The sequence below is a fragment of the Lagopus muta genome, chromosome 7 (genome assembly GCF_023343835.1).
Source record: "Lagopus muta isolate bLagMut1 chromosome 7, bLagMut1 primary, whole genome shotgun sequence".
Taxonomy (NCBI): Eukaryota; Metazoa; Chordata; class Aves; order Galliformes; family Phasianidae; genus Lagopus; species Lagopus muta.
Window position 1 is genome coordinate 48666666 of NC_064439.1, and position 27029 is coordinate 48693694.

General features: G+C 39.1%; 1 protein-coding gene across 2 annotated transcripts in view; it reads right to left on the reverse strand.

The window, feature by feature from the left end:
- VPS41 (VPS41 subunit of HOPS complex) overlaps positions 1-27029 on the reverse strand; it is a 104181-nt gene that overhangs the window by 41674 nt on the left and 35478 nt on the right. The window contains exons 5-10 of one of the 2 annotated variants that reach the window (XM_048950663.1): positions 24337-24411; positions 18300-18362; positions 17058-17123; positions 7742-7861; positions 4728-4874; positions 3546-3612 (exon numbers count right to left, since the gene is read on the reverse strand). In XM_048950663.1, the coding sequence (XP_048806620.1) occupies positions 3546-3612; positions 4728-4874; positions 7742-7861; positions 17058-17123; positions 18300-18362; positions 24337-24411 (538 nt within the window). Of the gene's footprint in view, positions 1-3545; positions 3613-4727; positions 4875-7741; positions 7864-17057; positions 17124-18299; positions 18363-24336; positions 24412-27029 lie in introns of those variants that run through there. The other variant, XM_048950664.1, reaches the window with a different exon arrangement.

A 27029-nucleotide genomic window follows, 5' to 3' on the forward strand; every position in this document is an offset into this window, starting at 1 on the left:
CACAGCAGATGATGAGCATTTCCAATGAAATAAAGCAGAGCCTGTTATCTTAATACTGTTAATTCAACATGATCGCATGAAAAAAAGTTTTAAAGCTTCCCAGCTAATTTTCTGTAAAATCCCCTAAAATCTGATCAACCAACAGGGCAAATATTCAGAAGTCTTAGTCTGGGGTAATTTTTGTTAAGGAATTTATGGATGATTTACTTGTCTTGTAACAGAACACGATGAGCAGAAGTCGGGTACACAGGTACACAGACGGGGATTTCTCTTTCCTTTTCTTTTTTTGGCCATTTCCTTTTCCTAAAGTAGACTTGCTGCAATTAAATAGTTGCGTAAATTAGCTTAAAGATGATGACATTTATTCACTTTTAATTTATTGCTCACTATATTCATTAGGAAGCTTTAAGTTCTCTTTTTGTGAAGAAAAATACACTGCTACAGCAGATCACATTATCTCGCTTTACGAAGCAAAAAATAAATAGCCCATTTTCTTTCAGCTAAAAACATGGTGTTCTCAGTACTCGGTGATAACTTTCTATGTGGTGATACAGCTATCCCTCCCCAAAACACAAGGATGTGTTGTTACATCATATCCACATGCTATTCTTATACCAGAAGTTTGCTTTGTGGGGAAAGTGGGGGAATGCCCAGGGGAAAGAAATGGCACCTGGAACTAAGCTGAGATTCCTCAACTAAAATCTAGGCTAAAATGAATGGAATGAGAAATCTCTAATCAACTTCCAGTCTTTTACTCCCTTCCACGTTAAATACTTCATGAGCTACTCGACTAGACCACTGGAAGATTATTTCCCGCTATTACCCAATTTTACTTTGCCAAGGCACTGCATTAAGTGCAAAGTGCTAATTAGTTCCTTAGCAAGCAGCCTACTAGCCGACCACAGTTGAGGAAGGGCTGCCAGTTCAGAAGCTGTCTAGCATTACAGCTTTTGTACACGTATCAGAAGTGAGCACTGGGGTCAAGCACTCTTTGAGAAGAATCACAATGGCATTTAGTCCACGTTAAGCCTGTAATTCAATACCGATACTTTCTAATCAATACACTGCTGCACCGCGGTAGCAGGCAGCTATAAACTGATAGGATCTGCACAGCTAACATACATTTAAACCTAAATAGAAACACTTTGCTTGAGTTTATCTTTGACAGTGAATGAATTCTCACGTATGCAACGAAGCGTGACGTGTAACCACAAACAGGAATGATTAACGAAGAACAGCACATTAATATACCGAAAGATGTAAATAAGATTAGTGATGTCGAGCAGATCTTACTGCATGAGAACAATATATTCTGTGATACCTCTTCTGCATGTAGCCACAGCATTGTCTTCTTTGAAATACAACAGCCAAAACAGTTCAGTGGTGTTACCTTCCTACAACACAGGCCACCTGGTTTAGGATCAAGGTAGATACCATATTTATTTCCTTCCACACATCAAGCATGGCTGTGCATCAAGGTAAAATCCTTGGTACACAGGATCCTATGTACCTAACTTACAAGGCAGGAATTGCTTTGCATCCTGGGATGCAAGCCATTGGAAAAACATCTACTGTCTACTGATGCCACCATAGTTTGCAATGATGTTGTAGAACTTCGAGGCCCTCTGAATAGCTCTAAAAAACCAAATCTGAACTGCTGAGATATGGAGCCTATGACAATACAGTGTTTTCTCACATGTATTATCCTGATGAGACGATGCCATAAAAGCTATAAGCCAAAAGAATATCTCAAGGATATTAAGCTATCACTGGACTATATTCCTGTTTTGTGTAAATTCTTTACATTACAGGAGTATATCAAAAATGCATCCATTTAGAATATGGATTTTCTTGCCAAAAAACATATTGGTTGCTGGTCAGTCTGCCCATTAATAACACCAATTTTCCAGCTATGCGCCTGAAAAGTAAAGCTTAAACTACAATTAAATTGAAATGGATGCTATGGCATGATGACACACAACTCTCAAAGACTTTCCATGTGACTAAATCAAAAGCTACTGTAATTTCTGTTCAGACTTGAACAAATAGTTTCGCCTGTTTTTCCCTCTCAGTCTAATATCCACATTCCAATGAGGGCCGCTGGCAGCCTTTGGCAGAGCTGTTTCAATGCTTTGACGTGAAACCAGGAAGAAAAACTTCAAGCACATCATCAACAGGTTAAGTGAGATAAAACAGCAGTCCTCAAGAATACCGAGAAGACTTCATGCTCAAGTTTGAAATATGAAAGAGTTACTTCCACAGAACTCTCTAACCTTCAGATTTGCAGCCAAACAGTTTTATGACAGCTTTTTATTGTTTTTAAAATGAAATTCCAGCAGACAGGTTAGCTCCCACAACAGTCATACTATAAGTGAAGAATACGTTCTTGTTTGCTTGTCAGTATGTAAAATCACCCTATTTAATTATTTCCTAAAAGCTACTTAGAAAAGGGACTTACAGGTACAGAATATAGAATATATAAATCTTCTATAAGAGATTGGAAGGTAAAATTCAAGACTGAATTTCTTCTTGATATAATTCCCTCAAAAATTCTAGAATCTCATGTTTAATTATTCTTTTGGGACTATATAACCTTAACCAGCAAGTAGCATTCAAGTATCAGTTAATAGTCAAGCATGATTTCTTTCAGTATCTACAATTCCTACAATGTTTAACATCCATTTCCTAGCTGATTTTGAGAAGCTATTTTAAAACTCTGTTTTTTTTTCTGAGATCATAAAGCTGTATACATCTATGGCATGTATCTCCCTGGCCAATATGCTGACATGAGTCAGGATTTTGTTGGAACACTCTTATTTACATCTCATCTCATTGCAGTCAAGACAAGGAAGCACAAAACTCCACAGTTGTCCTCTCTGGACTATGGAGTCCCTGTTTATCTTGTCAGTGTTACCTCTTCATAGACCTTTCCTTACCAAAAGCTTCCTCTGATAACAGTTGAGCTTTTGTTTACCACTCCCCACCAACCACTGTCAAATTTCATTTGAATTCCCCTTTGTGCTTTACTTCATACACACATGCTGTCAACACCACTTCCATTAATCAGCAATAATGAAATTATTCACATCACCTACAGAAATAGGAAAGCAAAGAGCAAAAAAAGGGAACAAAAAGAAATTCCAATCAATTTTCTAGAGCTACTCCAAACCCAGAATAAGCAGCGTAGTTTAACAATAAATAATTAATTAAGGTAGTGCCTGTTTGTTCCTTATTAGTGTACTGATCATCATTTAAGAAAGACAACAGGCCAAAATCTCTGTAAAAATCTGCATGAAAGGCAAGTTAGGACATCCACTTTTCCCTCACACAACAGTCTGATTGTAGAAGAGCACAAATTTAAGAGTCTCAGCTTGCAAAAAACTACGCAGGACATCGTAACAACCTCATCAGGCAAAAGTGAGGAGACATTTACGTTACGACTACAAGTTGCTTCTGAACTGTAACAACTTTTCCAGGCTCAATGTCAAAACAGACCTCTCAAAGCCTATCTAATTCCAAGAAGGCACACATTCATACCATCATACCTATTTCCACATAGCGGTTTGGAAGGTCACGCATTTCACTGGCATGCCGCTCCTTCACTGAGCAAATCTAGGGAAGAGATATCTGGATCATTATGATGAACAAACTGTGATTCTTAAAATGATGCTAACTTTTCCCAGAGACTCCTTTTCTCACTGCGGTGTTCTTGAAGCTGCACTTCTGGACTTTGAAAAACACAGGCAGCAAAACGGTGATGACGAATCACTGAGGAAGAAAACCCAAAAGGAAATTTCTGATCGTAGCCCTCAGCCTTATACATAGGGTGACAGAGGAGAAGGCAGATGGACCACCACAGACATCTGGAAGCATCTTCTCACTGTGATTTCTTCACAGTAGCATGTGGGAGTTTGATTTTGGTATCTTCTCATGCTTACTGTTTCATCACCTCACTATTTCAGTAAGCATATGCTATGCAAATATGCTAAGCAATGGAACATCAGGTGCCAAACTTAGGAAAAACTTCTTCATCTGTAAAATTTTAAGCTTAATGCTCCAAAAGCTTTTTATGCTTCACCTACGTTACCGTACTTTCCCACCAAGTGCTTTTAATTTCCCACTGTGCAATGACGTAGCAAGCTGTTGTAAGAAAACATCTACCAGGCTCTAACAAACTCCTTTCAGCTACTGGTCTGCACAAATCACAGACAGCTTCCAGTACATGAGTTCAAAATGCCAGTTCCCTAGTGAAAGCAAAGCAAAACTCTAAGCAGCCAGCCCTCTATCCCCCCTCCTCTTTTTTTTTTTTTACCCCATGGTTGGCTCAAAGTACGTGTCTTCCTTTAGCAGTCAAAGTCCTCAGACCCTAAAGTTCCTCCAAAAATAACTCACGCTAAGTTGTTCTTCCTTAATGCTAATGAAAAGAAATGAATTCAAAAGCCCCTCTGAAAGCTTTCAAAAGAGGAAATCTCTCGAAGGCACAGAGAAGTGTCCCTGAGGATTATACTCGCTGCATGCTCACACACAGAAATCTGTCTGACCGCTGGGTGTCTATCACTCCTCCTCCTCATGAGGGTCAGTCCAATGACATTTCTATGGCAGCAGGAGTTCTGCAGACTGCAGTCAAACCAAACTCTATTTTTTTCGATTGTCTTTGCTTTTCAGAAATAATCCTCTGTTTGTCTGTGATAACAGCAAGCATTTATTACAAAGACAGGTAATTGCACCTTTACTGAATTTCCCCAGCCAATAATCAGTGTTAAATTATCCTTCCAGCAAAGGCTACAGGGATACATGTCTGGGCGAAGGCTTATGTCATCTCGAGGCACATTGGTAATTCTTTGCTTGGAGATCATGTCAAGTATCTTCACGCCCTGAAAGTTTAAACAGAAGAGGACTTTATTCAGCATGACAAACTCCTAACCACCAGAGCCCATACGATTTTGCACTGTTTGACAGCCGTAGCAGTTTTTATGAGTTGCAGGGTACAGATGAAAACGCCAACACAAAAAGCTGTTGATACAAAGACCAACCTAGCCCAGGATGTAACAGGAGAAATGGTAAGATCAGAATAAACTGACACTTGAACTTTACACGTCAAATAAAAAGACATAAAGAATGAATGAGGAGCAGATCAGCAGCTTGAGTCATGAACCATTCCAGATTGTTTGGGCTGGTGCTATTACTTGAAGAAACAAAAGCATCCCATGTGCTTCCATAACGCTCCTCATAGAGAAACCAAAAATTTCATCTCAGAAAAAAAGATGTGAAGCAACAACTCATTAATATAAATGACATCAATCTCTACTTCTCTAAAAATGCATTTATACTCTTATGCTGAAAGGGAAAAACAAGCATATTTAAATGATGTTTGGTTTTGCACAGTGTGATTTTTCACTGCCTCCTCAGGAAATATCCCAAACCAGCAGAACAAAAAGTTTAAAGAAAGGAAGATTAAAGTCATTTTATAAGGAGAGAGAGCACTGAAGAGCTATTAATCAGATTTTTCCATACCATTTAGAAAAGGCGAGCTATAACCTTTCCACTAGCAAAATAGAGATTAATTCACATTAAGTAATAACTTGCTTCTTTGTGATTTAATAGCAAATGTTGCAAGAAAAAACAAAACAAAACAAAACCAAAGCATTTTAGCAGATATTTCCCTTAAGCTCAGTGAACAGAAAAACAAGTCTTATGATCACAGAAAAGGGGATGGAAGGAACCTTGAAAGGTCAGCATCCAGGATGCCATTCCATGTTAGAATTTTTCTAGTGACAAAACTGATTTAAAAGATTCCCCTGCCTGTTTCTGTTCCCCCTGACTGCGGGTTTCTGTGTCCCCAGCTGCACCAGTTCAAGTGTCTGTAAGTCAAAGAATCTCAATATGAGGGTCATGGCATACGCCACGTTTTGTCTCCCTAACCCTCACCTCCCCTTTTTGTTTTTTCAAACTTAAATTGCAGGAAGCAGTAAGTGGTACAGAAGGGAACAGAAACACTCCTACTGGCATCTCTTAGGCTAAAAGTCATCAAACGTTAAAAAAAACCCAACTCAGCAAAGCAACAGAAACCAACCAACAAACAAAACACACATAAACAAAACAAGAACAAAAACTACGTAACAGTTTCTGCAGAGAACAAATCTCTGGGTAACACAGAGAAGGACCTCATTCTTCGTGTTTTCTAAGCTCATTTTATAAAATCTGCAATCTTGCTTGAACTGTTTTTTAATAAATCTGCCTTTTATTAATCTCATCACTTTGTCTTCCAGGATTATTTTCAAACAAGTGACCCATATCACATCTGTTTTTCTATAAGGCAAATAAATCCTACACAGGGTAGACTAACTTAAAGTGGCTCTCAAGTCAGCAGGATAGAATCCTCTATAGATAAACATGCCACTTGCATTGTAACTGAAAGGACTTCCTGAGCCAATTTCCTATCATGATGGAAACAAATGCCTGTTTCTGAGGGAGTGAGGCATGCAAAGGGTTTTGTTTTCAGGTGTCTGTCTGTAGAACTTAGACTCTTGGTCATGGAGGAAGAGGAGGACACAGTGGCAAGCATGTTATGTGAACACTTGAAAACAGAAATTAGACCTTGCCACAATAACCTGAAGCCCATCTCAAAAACCTGATGTCTCACAAGCTCACACGCAGTGTGTAATAAAATAATAATAAAAAAACAAAAAGCACAAGAAAATAATAACTGGAGAGAAAGTAAGCAGCTTGGCTATATGGGATTTTCTCTAGTTTGGAAAGGAAAAAAGGAACAAAAACCTCACTACAGGATGGAGAAAATTTTAAAAAGGTAAAGGGGGAAGGGAAAAGGCCAATAACCAAATATATTAATCTTTTGGAGGGCAAGTGTCATTTCATTTTTCATTGAAAGATAGGCCCTGACCATGGCTTTTTGTCTCTGACAGATGGCTCTCAACATTTTATTAGTATGCTGTGTTCTGATGTGGCACATCATCTCTAGGGATAGCTCTCCTCAACTGTCCTATCTATTCCCTGCAGATTCACCCAGAATATATATTTTAATTGTATGGCTCTGAAAAGAACAAAACCTTTCAGTCATAACCTATTGCTGTAACAATCAAGCACTTGCTTAAGTTGCAGTCATTAAAGGGAAGCAAATAAACAAAAAGTCTACCTTTAACAACTTCATACCAAACTGCTTTTTAAAAAGAATAAAAGAACAACAGCTTTAAAATATTTTAATGAATGCTTCCTTCAGTAGGGAAAAAAGAAGAAGAAAGAAAATAAACGTTTTCACAAGTACCCATGTCACATTTCAAAACAAAAATTTGGAATTTAGACATGATACTTTACTTAAAATCTCTCACTGTTGAGCTTTGAAACACAGACCTTGACCCATCAATTACATATACAGTGTTAGGTGAAATGCAACACTCAGCATGAAAGCAATGTTTCCCTTTAAACCATGAATTGCTCTCTGAGCAAAAAGGGCCCATTTTCTCTTAAGTCTAGCCTTTTGAGTAGTCTAATGGAATTTTTTACACCTGCAACATTAGCAATATATATTCTGTTGTCAGTTCAGTACGAATTTGAAAACTTAGAGTTTTGCAGGGGGGAGGATGAAAAGGGGGGGAATATGCTTTTAATAAAGAAGAGTTCACATTGGCATTATTTCTTCAATAGTTTGCTCCACTGAAACCTTTCAATAACAGTGAAATGCAGAGGTGTTTTTGCTCTTTTAAGAGAGGTGGCAAACACTTACCATGTTATTGGCCCAAGCAATTAAGTGTCCTCTCCATTTTACATTCCTTATGTTTCCTTCCCCTTCATGTAAAACGGAAGGCTTCCATCTATTCATCCAGCCTCTCTCATACAGCAGTAACTACAAAGAAGAGCATCAAGAAATATTTCTGTGACACAGCGCTGCATGCAAACAAAGGAAGTGGGCTTTTGTTTCCTTATCTCTTACTCTGCTTGAGTTTAATGGCAGGGAGAAATACACACCTACCATGAAAGAGAATGTATTCAGATGTTTTCATGAAGTACATTAACAATGAGAATCTTACATACCACAGAAATCAAGTTACTTTCGTAGCAATATTAATCAGCAGCCCTCCTATCAAGCTTCTTCCAAAGAATGGTAAGTATGATCATTTCTATTTTAAAGATAAAGCAACAAAGGCATGTGAGAACTTAAGCACTTGTGGCAGCACTTAAGAAAGGTGGAAAGAAACCAGGCTGTCTCACAGCTATCCACTGATCAGGCGATAGGCTCTTTCTTTCCTCCAAAAAGCAGAAGACGGTAAAAAAACATCCCTTGTAGTCAAAATGATCAAAGACCTCCAAGCCTACAGCCTTGTGCTTGGCCCCGTGTGGGACCACATACAGCTCTCAACAGGACTCGAGAAGAGATGCTGCATGATCCCAGACATGCAAACCACGCTGCAGAATGAGCACTGCTGAAGGTGTGACTGGGTATACCAGGCTCTGCAAATAAAGAAGGAATTCATCGACTAGAAGCACAGAGTATTTTTTTTTCCTAATACTTCATAGAGCAAAGAAAAACACTCCTACATTCCCACAGTCTGCCTGGCAGTTTAACTACTGCCCAGTTTCTGTGTGATTTCAGGAAGTTATTCATTAAGATCGTAACACGGAAGCACTTAAGGCGATGCAAAGCTCAGTGCTTGCAGGGACAAATAAGGGAGGTACCAATGTGGACCACTTTTGCCTCAGTACAAACACAGGCAAAACCTGAACCCTGTCTGACAAAGTGCAGGAGGACCATTAAGAACTGTAAAATTGCAATCTCATGGATCTAATAAGTTACTACTGCTGGCATTTAAGATCCAGATGTACATGCTTGCTGTGCAAGGCTTCTCTGTGCCACCCCTATTTGCATAAATAAGCCAAATGATAAGACAATATTTGCTTAAAATACCGTATTCTTAATTTTTTTTTTTAAAAGGTAATTACACAGACTGCTTATCTCTCCTAAAGCCACAAGATGGCACCACAATACAAATATTTTCACAGAAAGTTTAACGCAGTCACTATGCAGGATGTTCCTCAAACTTTCAAAGGAAGCGCATCGCTGACATCAAGCTTCTCACCTGAGCACCAAGAGGGCTCTCACTTAGAGCCCTCCTGAAATGACCCAGTGCCTGTCCCACAGCCCACATGAAGTACTCTGCCTCAGAGTCTCCATCTATCAAAAGGCCAGGCAACAAAACTCTCACAGAACAAGTTACTTTATAGCAACTACAGTAAAAGCATTGAAACCAGGATAACATCTACGCTCATAAGGCTGTGACATGCAGAGGAGTGTGCCTGAGCCATCGGGTAGGTAGACATGAACCAGGAGCACTACTCAATTGAAATGAACTAGCTGCTATTAGAAGCTGAGGATGTTACTTACATTTTTAGGTCCCTGCTGATTCCTTTTCTAGTTCATGAGCTCCCAATGAAAAATAATAGCCACCCAAGTGCTGCTTTCAATACAGTCCATAAAAGGACTTACTGGACATGGCTGCAAAAACTGATGTGGATGATGTGAGGTAAAAATGGCTGATACTGGTTACCTGAAGTTTGTTATGATAATGACTGATCTGTGATTTCACTTAACCTGCTGCACACAGAATCCAGCTGTTTCATGGAATGATGTTTTCTAGTTATTTTGCTACTTTTCATGGCTTGTGAACACCATGCTTTTTCATGCCTCTCTACCCAAGTAAAAGCTGTAAGAAAATAATTCACCTGTTGTAAGTTGTAAGGAGAAAAGAAAAATGAAATCCTGCTTCAGCCTGTGCTTAACTCTACACCTACTTAATGAAATGTCCAAAAGAAGGGCTGCAGAAGACTTCAGCTTGATACTTGTAAAAAACAGGAAGTGAAACTGAATCACTGCAGCACCCCAAACTCCCCATTTCATATCAGGAAGTGCAATAGATCCAACACTGAAGCTAGCAGACACTCAACAGAATGGCTTCCAAACAAAAATGTTTTCATCTCAAAATGTGCTTTGCTACTGTATCTGCAATGGAATTACATCCACTTTACTGATACTTAATGTGTTTTGTTTATTATTTCTTACAACAATTACATCCAAATATTGATTTACTGAACACACAACTTTTGTGATTTTTAACTACTATCCACTGAATACTGCTCTTTCAAAATAAGCAGCCTAATTTATTTCTTGGTCCTCCTTTCCATCTTCGTAATGAAATATTCATTACACCAGAAAGGCATTTAAAGCTTCAGTAGCAGCTAGACACATAAGAATTCCCCACCATTCCTGAAGGGGTTCCTCCAACTACCTCTTTTCCTTCTTTCGTAGGGGAAAAATATTTTAGGGCTTTATTTCCCATAAATCCCATATTTTGGCAGTCAGCGTTCACAGTACTTATATTTCAACAGCAGACACAAAATCACTTTCTTGCATTCTCTGCAATAGAGTTTATACTTTCCCTTTTTTGATTTGCCCCGGTAAATCTTCCCAGCTCTTTGTTACAATACAGTAGTGCTTAGAATGCACTTCCAGCATCTCTCACATGTACTGCAACATGGTAACACAGCTACAGCAAAAGAAAACGAACTTTGACTCTAAGGGTGCCCATCCACATTCCTTCAAAGGCAATGAAATTTCCTTATAGCTCACTACTAATTATTTTACAGGCCTTCTTAACTGCTTCTGCTTGTCTACTGGATCGCTGGGAAAAAAGACCCATTGAAATGTGTGAGGTGAGGAGTGTGCAGGACACTTTTTGCTTTTGAGTTAAAATAATTCTCTTGGATTAGTGAATACATCTCTCCATATCTTTCGCTACCAGGAGATTAAACTCCTCTGAGAGCATAACATTCTATTTGCGGAGTGCATCCACTAAAGAGAATAGTGCTTGAATTTAATGGAGCTTATCATGCAATTAGCATTAACACTAATTGCATGTAATCCCAGCCTTTAAACTGTGTATAGGAATTCTCTGAATACAGAGACCAATGACCGCAGCTTCAGTGGTATCAATACACAGACATAACTCAATTTAATTTCACCTCTCTTCTCCACACAATTACTTTGTTTCAAAACAGTGTCTTTGCTGTAAAGATCTGGAGGACTTTCACTGATGCCAAAGGCTGAGATTTCAATTTGTAACTGAAGAGCCACCCTTCCTTTCCCTATGGCAGCACTGTTGGATTAGTTTTCACATTCAGTGAAGTAATACTAGGAGAAATATTTTCTTTATCTTGTTCTCTGTTTGCCCAGGTGTGAAGATGTACCTACCCATGGCTATTCTCTGTATTTTGGCACCCGTCCTATCAACTCATTTCTCAGCCAGGCCAGATCACAAAAACCTAAGATGCTACTGCCATATTTACAACTGATCACAATAGATTTTTATTGTTCTAAGCATAAAAACAACATTTACAGGCACAGCCCAGATTAACAGATACCTGAGGGTAACACAGACCAGCGTGCCACATGAAGACGTACTGTTTAATCATGCATCCCTAGGAAAATGCATAGCAACAATAAAATATTATCACTCCTGTGTGGAGCAGCAATGGACCAATGGACTTGAGGGAAAGCAAGCATGGAGGCAGCCAACAGTGCTGGAAGAGAAGCAATAGCAGTGGGACATGCAGCAGCTACTGCCCTGTAGTCCACGGGCTATGAACTGCAAGACGAAAAGCTAGAAATTTTGAAGCTTTTCATGCAAACAAATGCCACAGGAGTTTTATGAGGCTATACCTTTAATGACTCAGCTGCTAGGTTCCAGCTGCCACCTATTCACAAACAGCTACAGAATTGACACCTTTGAAAGCAAGTTCAGCAGGCTTGCAGACAGAAGCACAAGCTCTCACACATTCCATGTGTTTCGATCCTCTTTGCTTGCCACCTCAGGCAGTGAAACAAGTTTTCTACACGGAATTCAGTAAAACACAAAACATGCACGCAGGCCTACAATCCATTCTCTCTTCACACAAACCAAATTTGAGCATTACAGCACAAGATGAACATATTTTTTCCTTCTTAACTATGAAAATCAAACCTCATTTGAACACATAAAGCTCCTTATTAAGAAAATAAGAGATGTTAACCTCCCTGTTGAAGTCCAGTCTGTTGAATAATACAGGATACATCTGGGCACCATTCATTACTGCACACAAATGTCAGACCTGCACTGTTGTGGCTAGCTTCCTTGCTGCTACAGCTTGCTCCGTGTTTATGGTAAATTATCCAATGCATGGGCAGAAACTGCCATAGTATTTACTCCTTCACTTTAAGCAGACCTTTGACTATTTACTGACTGACATTTTATAGCTTACAAAGCAATCTGCCTTTCTTGTCTGCCGCTCTTCTACCCAACATAATGCCAAACAGCTGACTATCTGCTTTCTAAAAATGGACTGTGCTGCAAACAGCATCCTGACAATTTAATAATTTGTCAAAGTAGTCCAACCAGTTATTATGAAGTACATATCATAGGGTTCAGAGGTAAAGGTCACTTACTTACTCATGAAGCAAAGTGCATCTGCTGACACTAAAAAGCAGACAATTAAACAAAAAATCAGAGACATTCCCTGCCAGGCTTGACTTTTAACATACAAAATCCACCACCCTCAACAGCAGTTGCACAACAATGCTACTTCTCTTACTGTCTGTGCACTGTTGACAACGGCTATCCTTTTTCTGTGTACAGTGTTGCTCCATTGGGAATGGAAAGGAATTCAGGTTGTCTTGCTTTGTGTCTCAGACAGGAGATGCAGTGGATCCTGCTCAAGCTTCCAATATTGAAATCATATTTTCAAGTTTTTGAAATGAGGAATTTGCTTCGGGCAACACTAAGCTCCCTCTGCTTTTGTAACAGACAAAGAAGAGTCTGATATTCAACCATGGATATCCATACGCTCAGATGCTAACTCTGAGAGGCTGAATGGGACAAAACCATTTTTAGATTAATCAGCATTTGGAAAGCAGCTCTTATAATTCATCTTCTCTAGCAACAGAAATACAGTCCATATTAAAAATTTGCCTTTAAATATTTCCATCATGTATGTTTTGTATATACATATGATGTAGCTACAGGTAAATATGTAACTGCAGTCACAGGGTAAATACTCACTTTTACCTTGGCTCTCCAGCTTAAATTGTTTTGGATTGGATACTCAAATTAACAGTTCTCATGGAAAATGCATCCTTTAAGATACTGAATATCCTCCTCCCATATTGGGTCAGTAGTCGTTCGCTGAGTTGTGCTGGGTCCCCACTACTATGTTATGCTGAAATCCTCACTGTGAAAGCTTAATTAGCACAAATTCAGTAGAGTGACTCAATCATTCCAGGTGATTCATCCTCGTAGGAACTTCACTACAAAAACCTTTTTGTCCGAGTCCTGAACTTAATCAAAAAATGGAATAGGGACCCTCTTCAATGCCCCTGCCAAGAAGGAAACCTCCAGTTGCCCTGCTCTCCTAAGTTCTCTTTACATATGAGGCAGTAGCTGATATCTTTACTTTGGAACTGAAATATCCTTCAGTCTTCTCTCTTCGTTGGTTCTGCCTCTTTAACCCTCTGGATATAATGGATACTCAGACTCTGCAATAACCTTCATTTAGGTGATGTACTGGGAAAGATCGGCGCTCTAATGGTTAAATGAAGAACACCTTGTTTTCAGCTCTACCACCCTCATTTAGTTGGCTTTTACCCTGTTATTTGTTAAGATTAGACCCTTTTTTAAAAGGTAGAAGGTTATGGCCTTCAATAGTACAGTATTTGTCTTTTCCCTTGCTTTGAAGCTCTACTGTCTGCTCCGGAAAAGAATGCTCTGTTATTTACAATATACAGTCTTATTATTTCAGGGTTACCATCATCTGCCAAGCCATCACAACTGTGATGTAGTTAATTGCAGAGAAAAAGGAAGGGGAGCAAGGAAAGGCTTTTTTGTATGGTGCCCATTGCTTCTCTCTGAGATCATGACAACATTTCTATAATACCTTTTTTTTTTTTTTTTTAATGCACAGATAATACAGATAACAATCATTCATTGGGGGAAAAAAAAGGGGTGTGTATGAAGAAGCTTTTCCAGCCCCAAAGGAAGCTAATGATAGTATCCCAAGCTTAAAGGAAGTTCTTTACTTTTAGAAACAAGAGCTTTAACAAGCAATTGAAATTAGTTAATTGGTTTGTAATGTAATTTAGAAGAAAAAGACGCTCTTACAAGACTCCAGCACAGGCCTAGGTAAGCAACTGTATAAGGTTACATGCAAAGTGGAGTTGAAGTTCCAACAATCTGTGACAATTTAAGCAGTTACCCCAGGGAGCACTGCTCTCAAGTCAGCTTTAAGTCAGGCTGCACTTCTAAAACACAGCGAATCTCAACACCACACAGCAGCTCACATCAATTCCTACCATCCACCCATCTCTGGAACTGAGCAGCTGCAACACACATCCCCAAAGCAAAGTGCTTCTCTCCTGTGCTCTGTTTATTTTGTTAAAGACACTGTAGCTTACCTTGGACATTTGCAAAATGCCCTACAGCATGCCTTTGCACTAAAGGCATATTTTTTACATGTATTACATTGTTACGAAGAACAGCCTATTTCTCAAAAGAGAGAAAATTAAGGATGTAGTGACTTACAGCTCCTCACGCTCCATTCACAGAAGCACTACAATTAAGGATCCCATTGAGGCAGATGCTTGGCTATACAATTAATAAATTTAAGCAGATCTTAAAGTGCTCTCTTGACATGAGACAAAACAATATAGAACGCGGGGTGTGGGGGTGGGTGCCATTCATGCTTTCTGTGTGCATGTGTGGTTTGGCTTCTCTGTTTTGTAAACTGCAAACCAAAATCAGCATGAAATTTATGTTACAAAATCAAGAGCATCTTTCTCGTGTCCTGTGATACCAATGTACATAATAAAACTAGTTTGAGTAAGTGATGAAATTCCTTTCTGGCTTCTTTTGTCTGCTCCTAACAATGTCAGAAAACAATGAAAAAAAAATATGCTCACACACATAATATCACCATCTCCCAAAGTAACAAAAAAACTAATGACAGACCCCAGAGCATTTGGACAAAGAATTCATGTACTTTACAGCATTTAACTGCATGCAGCTCAGGCAAGGAGCACAGTGTAATAGTCTTAAGCAAACCTTTTCTCTTAAGATTGATATGAGCAAGGATAGCCATGTTTCCACAGCAGCATCACAACCCCAAAGAATTGTCTTCCCAAAGCTTCATCCTCCATGCAGGCGGAGCTGTACAGGCAGAGTGCCCCTTACAATGTCAGTTATGAAATAGTTGAAGTCACAGAATCCTAGAATGGCCTGGGTTGCAAAGGAGCACAATGCTCATCCAGTTCCAGGCCCCTGCTGTGTGCAGGTCGCCAACCAGCAGCCCAGGCTGCCCAGAGCCACATCCAGCCTGGCCTTGAATGCCTGCAGGGATGGGGCATCCACAGCCTCCTTGGGCAACCTGTGCCAGTGCCTCACCAGCCTCTGGGAGAAAAAAATAATGGGAAGTGGTTCAGGCCCCTTTCTCTGGGTTCTTGTGGAAGAACTCCCCACTGCCTGCTGACCCTAAGCGGCTTCTCAGCTTTGTACTTGTTTATCCAGGCTTTTTTCTTTTCAGAAAAAAAATATCTTTGATAAATAGGTAGGTGGGATTTAACCTTCTGAATCTTCATAGAGCATTTTGTCGCTGTCATTATATAAGGTAATATGCTCCTTTTGGAGGAAAGGAGAAAAGAGAAATGGCTTCTATCACAAGGATAAAAGGTTTTATTTGTTGGTTTTATGTATCAATAAAATCAAATTACAGGTGTCAAGGGACATCTATTTCAATGCTAAATACCTTATGTTAAGATGTCAATTAAAGTTTTCCTGAGGAGGAAAGTTCCTCAGCAAAAAATGAATGCATTAAAAACAAGTATACCGTTCCCCAGAGGACAGAATATAAAACAACCTGTCAAGTAATCAAAGATAACCAAAGAGAATGTGTTAACTTCCTGATGTTTTTTTCTGTTCGGCATCAGGTGATTGCAAGCTCTTTTACCACCTGACGGAGTCCTGTTCCATTAATTCCCTGCCTCTCTCTTTCTACACCACTTTTATCATGACTAAAAAGCTTCACAAGCTGGTGGCTGACAAAGACATGCACTGACTATGCATTATTTTAAGGATACCTCTAGCTCTTACCAACCTGCAAAAACTGTCAAACATGCACACTACTTACAAAAGAAAAAAAAACACAGCTATTCATTGAACAATATTGAGCTGCTAATGAAAATTAAGCTGTATGAAGCCTGATGAGTCTGTATTTCTTACATGCTGGTAAGGCTGAGCCAGGGCATTCAGTTTGATGCATCTAAAAGTGAGGATTGTTCATCGTTAATTCATAAGAGAAGGCAAAAGGAAAATTTCATGAATTTAAGAAACTGTTCCAAATCAAACTTCTCATATTTTAACTGAAAATATGCAACATGACAAAGCATACTTGTTGGACCTGGAAATATCTGTATTCTGAAGGTCAAAATTGCAGCCTGGACCAATAAAATACCATGATGGACACATAAAAATAGCAAACTGTCCAGATAGGAGACTTTAATTACATACATACAAATACTCTATCCAGAGATTTCCTGAGCAACTTTAAAAAAAAACAAAAAAAAACCAAAGCAAACAAAAAAATTCCCACAAAAATTCTCAAACACCAATGCCAACATATACTGTAAAAAAGAGCAGGATTAAAGTTTAACTTCTGCTCCCAAACCATGTAAAAATGAAAACACTGCCCTAGGAAATGCAAATAGCTGGGTTTTTTTTCAGGCTAGAAGGACAGAAGTAGTTTTACTTTGACACTGTACTCACTGCAACGTGATTTTAACATAACAAGTGTGTTACTTTTTCCTGAAATGAATGTTAATTAAGAATGTGGTGGAATACAATGTATGAAGAGAAGGAAAAAATAGAGCGATTTTCTTTAGGTGTCATCTATCACAGATACACACTTTCTGAGCACCTTTTAAAAGCTATTTAAAGGTAGCCTAAGTTAATTTCACTGCGACTGCTTACCTTTTTTCCTCCTGTTACAAACTGCTTGAAGTGGGATCTTACAAAATGAGGATGAACAGCAACAATCTGAGTATTAACAGAGAAGAAAACATGTATTACAGCTGAAATAAGAGTTTCAGAGAGCACTGTATCAATTTTCAAAGTAGATAACCCTTTGCAAAATATCAAATATTACAGCTGAGGTTCTGAAGTAGAGATGAAATCTTTCAGACGTCTTAGTTTGCTTCTCTGTCCTACTGCTTTTGCTTAGAAAATAAAAAAGAAAATGCTCCATATTGTAGGGCACGTGACTTGTCACATTCCTGACACGGAGGGTCACGGGCAGAACAATTACTTTTTTGCACAGCAGGTAGCAGAATGAGGACCACGTGGCATCGGATCACCACAAGCATTCCTGCAAGTGAGACTTCTTTGTGACCTTCCCAGAGGACACAGCTTGGTGTTGTCACATTGCTTAACCAACCTTTCTAGTGTACCTCACAAAGCACCAGCCTCACACTTGGACTGATCAGCTGGGTCTAGAGTGTTGAATCAGAGAGCCAAAAAAGTGCTTTGTCTTACATGTAAGTGTGGGCAGCAGGACAACAGGAGCCAAGTAAGTTGTATTCAACGTGTGTAAAAACTTAGTATGCTCATTTTTTTCCCCCTCCAAAAGCAGATGCAAACACAGAAGACCCTAAGCAGCAAAATGCAATAATTTGCACACGCCGCCATTTCTCCTGCAGTAAAAACATACATTGATAAAAAAGCTTAAACCTTCTTATACACCTTCTAGAGGCATTTCTTTAAAGATCCAGCCAGCTCCACTTATTTTTTCAGAAACTGAGTTCTTTCTTTAACAGATTATATCCGCATCACTACTCATTGCTCTGTCCCAGGATAGGTTTAACAGATATGAATTAGTTGCAAAATATTGACCTCTCAGTTAGTAGAACTCTCAGAATTTATACCACAGATCTACAAAGAGAGAAATATGTTGAGACAGGTAACAGCTGAAACAGGACAATTTCTCTTTCGCTTTGCCTTTTGTATTTGAAAAATTCAATAATACTTCTTACAAAACCTAGATCAGCTTTCTTCCTACCTAACCAGATCAAAAGCTTTTATATTGAGATAGATAACTATTTTCTTGTGACTTGAATAACATTACACTGAAGCAGTACTCCTCTCTCATTTAGATTCAGCGTGACCTTACTGTTATTAAAGACAACACAATTACTAAAGATTAAAACAAGCACTTACTTTAATAGGACAGTCAAATGTTTCATGAAATTCTTCCGCTGAATACAATCCAAACACTTGCACCTAATTTAAAAACAAAAAAAATATAACAAGGAAATGTATGTAATAACCACCTGACAGTTAAAGGTGAAAGGAAAATGATAATAAGTAGAAGATTAATGTGAATGTTAACAGCTGTATGATCTTCCTGAAGAAAAAAAAAGTCATATTTAATAATGCAGAGTTAATTGCGACTTCATCAGCTACCATTACGGCTTATCGCTAAGTATTTTCAGTAGTGCAAAAGTAGTTACTTTAAGTGTTTTTGTTTCCTAAACACAAATGCAGCAAAACAACTTCCTTTTGCTTTAGGCTGATCAAATCTGTTTAACAGATACTGATCTAGGTAAGGTATGAGCAAAATAATAACATTCAGGGGAAGATAAATTAAAAACTCTTCCTTTCTGAGAAGGAACTGGAAGATTTCTTTTCCCCTCCGAGCAATACAGACTTTACGTAAGAAAAAAAAATTGCGACAACAAAGCAAAACGAACATGAAAACCACGTCCCGTGTTTCTTGGCATCCTCTCGTCCTCCCAAGTGCATTCAGCACTACTTTGTTTCATTCCATGACCACTGGGAATGTCACTCTCTGAAGATTCCTCTCTTCTCATCTATGTTGATGCTTCAGTACATTTAATAGTCAGCAGTGGAGTTGTAACCATAGGCCATAAGACAGCTATCCAAATTAATGTATCTGAAGAAGGCTCAACACTTATAAAAAAGTATGTTTCTGCTGTCAAGAGAATTAACAGGTTTTTTTTACTGTGGTGGTTTCTTCTCTTTATTTACATAATTGGTACAGAGGTACGAAGTATAGGAAGACTTCTTAGATGCTACGAGCCCAGAGTAGGGTTTCCTCTACTCTCTTTTGGTCTCTTGTCTCTTCATGCAATATCCCTTTCTCCTTCCCACGTGAGACAGAGACATCTGAGTTCTTCCAGAGCCTAGGAGTAAACTAGGGCTGAAGACTGGTAGCCATGAGTTAGTAATTGGTCTACGAATTAGGATTTCCACAAAGAACAGCAAACGGTTTAATTTTACATTACTATTGTAAGGGGTAGGTCAGAAACCGTTGGAACAAGACCACCTCAGCAGGGAGGGGAAAGAGCACGGCAGGGAGTGGGTCTATGGGAAGCTGTATTTGACAGCACATCTATCTCAGGAGGCTCCCAGACAGCCTAGTAGCTCATCCTTACCATCTGGGAGAGATAATCCCCTCAGCCATTCTGCTCTACATGCTCAACTACAAGCTGGACTAACTCAGAGATCTACATAACCTCTTAACTGTACTGCTATCTCTCAACTCCTTGTGTTGGCAGTGGTGGGGGGACAGCTACAAAAAGAAAGCAAAAATACAAATCAGAAACACTAGAGAAAGACCTGCAGAACAAAGCCAGTAAATCCCAGTAATGGGCCACAGAAATAAAGCTTAATGGCTCTATGAAAAGATCAGTTCAGCTATCAGAGGACAAAAACCCAGACGGCCAAGAAGACAGAGTGAAAAATTAGAGTTTAGCTAAACAACGAGAGGAACTAAGCTGTCCTCACACTGGCTCCAAGTTTGGCAGTCTCAATAAAGCAAAAATACCTCACAACAACCCCTCATCTCCCTTTCAAGCTCGTCTCTGGAACGCATTTTCTAAGCAGAATTATCAGCTCTGCCCATTACTCATTAGTGAACACACAGACTGTAAAAACACCCATTGGAAATACTGCCACATGACCGCAGAGCTGTGGTTATGCAAGCCAACCAAAGGGCTATATTTGAGATGGGTCGGACTGTAAGCCTGGAAAACCTTGAGGCTGATGTCTGCAGGACTTTGTTCTCTGGGTTTTTGTTTTGGACACTTGGCACGGTATGTCCAGTCTGACAGACGAAACAAAATATGGCACAGAGGAAAGAGAAAATATGAGGGAAGAAAGGAGGAGAAAAACAAAACGCTCAAAACAAATTAAAAACTCAATGAAAGCAACATTCTCAAGAACAAGAACAAATTAAAACCAATTAATCAAAATTAACAACCACTGGCAATGGTGCCTTCAGCATTGTCACAATACTGCATCAAATGTGTCAGTAAGATGTTTCTTTAAGAGTTTGAAAACAAAATGGAGCCAGTTAACTAAAGAGGAAAAAACAACTCAGCATAAAATACATGTTATCATGTTTACTCTAGGGACACCATATAACAGTTTATTACTTCTTAATGTCTTTTATTCTTCAGAGAGAAAGTGATTCTTTTGATATTACAAAGCTATATTGGATTTATCTATTTCTACTTTCCATCATCTACTTTCTCTTCATCTTCTGTTTCTAGGTAGCTGGAAAGAGTATTTCATGAGCACACTATATTTTACCAGCCCTTTCCATCTTAAATATCCAGGATCCACTATTCCAGCACACCTAGACGTAGCTGTTTTTTGCTTCCAAATACGGAAGCACCAGCTAACTTTGAGATAGTCAAAATGCAAGAATGGTCAACCTGAGCCACTTTTTTTTTTAAGTGTGGAATACAGTACTTCATGAATATTCTTAACATAATTATTGTTACAGGCAGTAAATGTGACACTAACACATGTAAACACCTTTTCAATATACTGTCAATATTCAATATGCTATCCTATTATATCCTATTCAATATGCTGTCTTTTATGAAGTTCCAAGCCAATAAAGACACCAAATAGAAATTCCATTCTGCAAGACACAAGGGCTGCTCCAAAAATAATGTCTCCCATTTGATTACATTGGCCAATGACGTTAGAGGCAGATGTTGGTGTTATGGCAGTAGGGGTTATACCTTCCTACCAATATTCTATCACATTTTGTTGTGCAACAGATGGCAGCAGAGGGGCAATCCGACAAAATGGCACCTGATATGGAAGTGCATCTAAAGTAAAGATGTGGAACTGAATTCGTCTGCGGAAAACATGACACCCACTGACATCCATCAGTGTTTGCTGAATGTTTATGGAGACCAAATAGCAGACATAAGCACAGTAATGTGGTGAGTGGTGTGTTTTAGCAGGGGGAGCAACAATGTGAAAGACAAGCCACATTGCAGACAGCCATGAAGATTTTTATGAATGCAGCATGCAGGTTCTCGTTCATTGCTGGCAAAAATGTATAACTAATGGTGGTGACTATGTTCAAAAACAGCACTTTGTAGCTGAGAATTCGCTCTACCCAACAGCATTATTGTGCTCACTATATCTGTTGTACTTTCATAATGTGACCTAACCCAGGTGTTAATATTCCTGCAGGGGAATTGGGCTAGGAGACCTTTCAAGGTCCATTTCAATCCATGACATTCTGTGATTCTGTGATTTTGTGGAAATAAATAGGAAGCATCACTTTCAGAGTGATCTACATATGAGAGAGCTTTAGACCCAGGTTATTCAAGGTAGTGTATAAGCAGACAAAATTCTAACATAAAAAAAAATACATTTCTGCAGATGCATTTCCCCTTTTATTTTTTCCAGCACCATAATTTTCCTTTTGTATTTCAGTATCTGCTCATTATTCGCAGACAGTGGACACAGCAAAGTAGTGGGTGGTGGCTTTCACTTCTGTTCTTTCCACGAAGGTGATGACCAGCTGCACAGAGTCCATTGGCAAGGAACATTTTCAAACATCAAAACTTCCAGTGAAGAAAAGCTGCAAGCGGCTCATTCACAGCACAGTTGTTGCTATGTATAAAATGCAGGTTTTGACAGTAAATCTAGATGCTGCCTGACAAGAGGAAGGTTAGAGAACTGCATTCTACTGCTGTGTCCCCCCTCAGTAAAAATAACCAGTCCAGATCTATTTTCAAAGTGAAAAGAAAAAAGTAGTGAAAGAAAATGCAGGACACAGCAGAACGAGTATAAAGAAGAACTTCTCATCACAAAGCCTTCCTTCAAGAAGACAGTTTCCAACTCCCTCATGCTGGATTCATTCCGATATGGAAAAATGTACTCCCTACATAGTGCAAGAATCGTTTGCAGTGGTCCAGAGGACATAACATCACTAATTTGTATAAGATAAATATCTTAACCTAGCTAGTGCAAATGTTTTGGTTTTTTTTTTTACTAGTTAAAACAAACGAACAAACAAACAAACAAACAGTTTCTTTCCCCCCCTTTCTTTCCTCTCAAAGATTTCAAAATTCCTAGTTATTTATCTGATAACCTTCCAACTATTTGCGTAAGTATTTAATTTCTTACAGTACACACACTGTGGTAAGAAAAGACATACAGGGCATACAAAATTACATTTTTCTTATAACCAAGAACCATCAAGTGCTACCATATCTGGCCAGGAATTTCTTCCATTTTCTTATACAGCAGCATAACTTATTGATATATTTTCACTCACTCTTTGGGTAGATTCTCTCATAGAGACCCACCTTTCTGGATCACTCTGACAGTTGTAAAACACTCAGATCTCTCAAGCCTCCACTGTACAATATGGTAAAATAGCAATGCCCCTGGACTTTGAGAATACAAGTGCAATTCATATGCACTTATGTTACTCCAATCCTTTGTAAAAACATTATCAGAGTTAGCTCTAGCATGGGAAACAAAGTTTAAATTGCCTTGTATAGCACACAACTTACTGGATCCACAACAGCCATTGCACTAGTGAAGAGAGATTCATTGTAACGTAATGGAGTTTTTCCTTTTCAAACAGACACATCACAACAGGAATAATAAATTTCCTAACATCTCTGCCTCAAATGCGTATTTCTAACATTACTGTATTAATTTAAAAAAACACAATGTTTTTATTACTGTTAACAATTACTGACCCTTCCCTTATCTCACAATCTTGTAGACAATTAGGATACTCTTGCTGTGTTTCTCACAGGTTGCAAAATCCTACAACGTACTTTGAGAGGCACTAGTATCCCAATTACTCTGTCAAGATACTGACATTGACACCAGGGTATCTCTGAGAAACAATAGGCTTGTATACATAAACTGGCTCTCTGCAGAAAAAAAACATTTACTTGCAAAGGGAAAAAAAACCCTCAAGCAGATACAGTCTAAAGAGATTGTTTCCCCATTTTGCCTACTGCAAGATCCAATTTTAGTTTGAATTCATCCAACTTACACTAAATGGGTTAGATCCATTAGCATCATCAACACTTCTCCTCCATCCAGATCAACTATGTAAGAAATGTTCTACTCTGGAACTCCAGTGGATATTGAGAAATTATTTACATGATTTTTAATGCACTCCATATGTACATGAGCATTATATTCAAAAAAGAAGCTTAAAAACACCCTGTGCGTAAGAATTTTATCATTGCAAACCAACATTACAAAAGACTGCCATCGACTTAAAAACAAAAAAGACATTCTTATAAGTGGAAAATCAATCACCAAAACCACTAAATGTCACAGCTCTACATTCCAGAGAAGCACTGATAATTGTTAGTTATACACTGCACAAATGAAATATGTCCTCAGTCAAGGAAGTAGGTGCCAGTTTTTTAGGAAACTGTACATATATTGATTTTACATTTATTTAATGTGGCTGTTGTAAGACACTTTATTCTTCTGATAAACTATGATTGCTTATCAAAAGATTCTATAATTCAAGAGAAACATTCATAATGTGTGTGAAAATGAAAACCACCAGCCCACAGAATCCAATTTTGTGGATTTATAGCAGAAAGGCATTAAACCACTGTCTTGCAGGAACAGCAGACTAGTCACTGAAGTATAACTGGCACAGCAGTAATGATTAAGGTGACATGTCCTCCTGCCACAGCTGTTAATCAGCTTAATACCAGTTACATTATTGACATTCTTGTAATTACTTTTCCTATGGCACATTCGTGCAAAATATATTTGACTTTAATTCTGAGTATTCAAAGGTGAGCCCACTTCTCAAGATGGATGGTCAAAGTGGTGCTAAACGTAGCACTTAATTTCACAGGTATCACAATTACCTCCAGTTTAATACCAAAGAGTGCCTTTTACCTCACGTGACACATGAACAGGTTAGTCGTACCTTCCCATCTTCTGAACAGACACCCATGTGTTCTCCACTTTCATCCAGGCTGATCTGATTTATCTTCACAGGGCTCTAGAAAAGAAAAAAAACAACACAAAATTTAAAGTTACATCAGTAGTCACATGCTTCTATGTCCTCTACATTTTCTGAGATTTATGTATGAAAGGATGTATGCTACTTACTTGTGTCAATTCAAAAAACATGGAAGACGTCTTCCTCCAACCATATCCACACACGGCCTTCTTTCAGGCCTTATGACTAACCCAGAGACCTGACATTGTCAGCCTCACATGCCTCGAGTCCTCATGAAGGGTCAGGGTCCCAGAATTGGACCTTCTGAGTCTGCACACCACAGTTACTCATTAAGAACCTCTCCCGCTATCAAAACTCAGCAGAAGGCATGCTGACAGAACAGGCATCAGTGCAACTGAAAATTCTGGCTTGGTCTTCCTGCAAATCTTTTCCCTGGCTTTCATTTTCGCTTCTAATAGTGTTTTCAAAAGCTAGTATTAGAAAGTATTGAAGTGCAACATGGGTGTACTCAGACAAATATTGAGAAAAGCCTCAAGACTGCACCAATTTAATAAATTGTCACTTTCCCTATCCACTTAGGACATTCTTTTAAATTTGCCCTGCAGGGTTATACAGCATTCGACCATTTACTTTAAACATCTGTCCTCAAGTACTGAGGACTGCCCTCACATTTGGGTAATACCATGCATATCCTCTCATGCATCAAACTCCACACTCAAGTACCAAGAACTTTCTTATATACCACGATCCTGATTTCACCCTCTGTAACAAATATCATTTCAAGCATCACTGAAAGATCTTTATCCACGTCCAACCTTAACAGTTCTATGATTCTGTAAGTCAGACCCAGATATTTAAGAAAAACTCTTAATCTCAGAAAATCTTAGAAGATTTTGAACAGATTGCATCATGAAACAAATCACTTGTGGCATCCTGAGAATTATAAAGGAGAAGTCCATCGTACATCTGTGCAAAAATGAACTGTCACTGGAGCAGTACCAGAGTCATGGGATCACATTAAATATTACAGTGTGTGCCTAAAATATAACAAGTCCTTATGTATGCAATGGCAGTTGGAATTACACCACTATAAAAAGTTACATTAAAACTCACTGTCCCAATGAACAACCTGTAAAGGGTAAAACCAAGATCTTCTCACAGCTTTTGGAAAGCTTTTCCCTGTGTATCATGCACACACAAAACATAAGTCAGGGAAAGTAAGATTTTCCTCACCTCACACTTGTAGAAAAAGAAAAAATATCAGAAAGAAAAACAACAGCATTTACCAAATTATGTTTTCAATTTCCTTCTTTCTAACCAAGGTTGAACAGCTGTGCCCTGCTCGGCAGCAGATGGCCTGACGAAATGGGAAATGGATGCTGCCAGTCCTGTAGTTTTCTGGCTTCCTCACATGCAGAAGACATCACTCAGCCCCTCACCATGTCACAGAGCTGCAACTCTGCAACTAGTTACTGCAACTGCTGCCTAACACAACATGGTCTCTTCACCACAAGCTCTCTGCCAAAAAACTCACTGCCAAGGAAGTCATCAGAGCAACCTCCCTTGATTTATGTTCTCCAGCTGTACTTTTACCCACCGCAGGGAGGAAGTGCTGACTTACTGCATTTCAAAACTACAAGAGAGCACAGCCCCAGCTGTGCAAGCAGCTGGCACATGTTCCTCCAGACATATTTGGGGTGTCAGCTGAGGAGAATGGCTCAAGCACATCAGTCTGCTGGTGTGGTCAACACCCCCATGATGGCTCTGATTCTCAGGTGCAACATGTACCCGATTCAAGGATGCTTAATAAGACAGGAAATATCAGTTATCAGGCTCGCTTTCTAGAAGCTTCATAAAAATGACCAGCTCACAATTTCATTCCTGTCTTACCTTGAAAATGCTTTTCTAAATTTCTGGTTTGCTCATCAAGGTGCAAGAGGAGATTTTTTTGGTTTCTGCCAGAGAGACATAAAAAGTAAAACCCACCCATTAAACCCCAGCACATCTCCTCTCTCTGCCCTACAACAATAAACACCTCTGTCCTTCTGCAAGGAAGAGTGCAGAAAGTTCAGCAGAGCTCATCAAGTGGCATGGCTTTTGTTCTGAGAAGTATCTGAGGTGCTATTGCCACAACTTTCTCCAAAGTTCTTTTTTTGCTCTGCAATTGGAGAGGCAAAAAGTCCATCCTGAATAACATCACCCTGACATAAGGTCACGGGCTGAGTCAGTGTTCAGTCAGTCCCATTCTTCTCATCTCTCCACCACCTAAAGCCCGCCATCACTGCTTGCATGACAGCAGCAGCAGGTCTCGTAGCACTCCTACATAATGGCAAGAAAGCCCAAGACATAAAGGAAACAAAACAGACACACCCAAGAGCAAGGGCTCAGCTGTAATGTCCATACCGTTCCCACCGTGCTGGTGAATGGCTTTGATAAAGTTTGATGCTCAAAAAACGAAATGCAGGAAGTTGGCAAGGTAGACTACATAAGTTATCTTGGCATAAAAGGTGAAGAAGCAGAGCAAGATGGCAGACCTTATCTATCACGTTGCTGTTTGGAAGCCACATAGCACACTCTGGAGATGAAATGTGTGGCTATGCTCAGGTAACTGAATGGTGCCAGGCAGGGCAAAACTGCTCCACATATACATGCAGTGT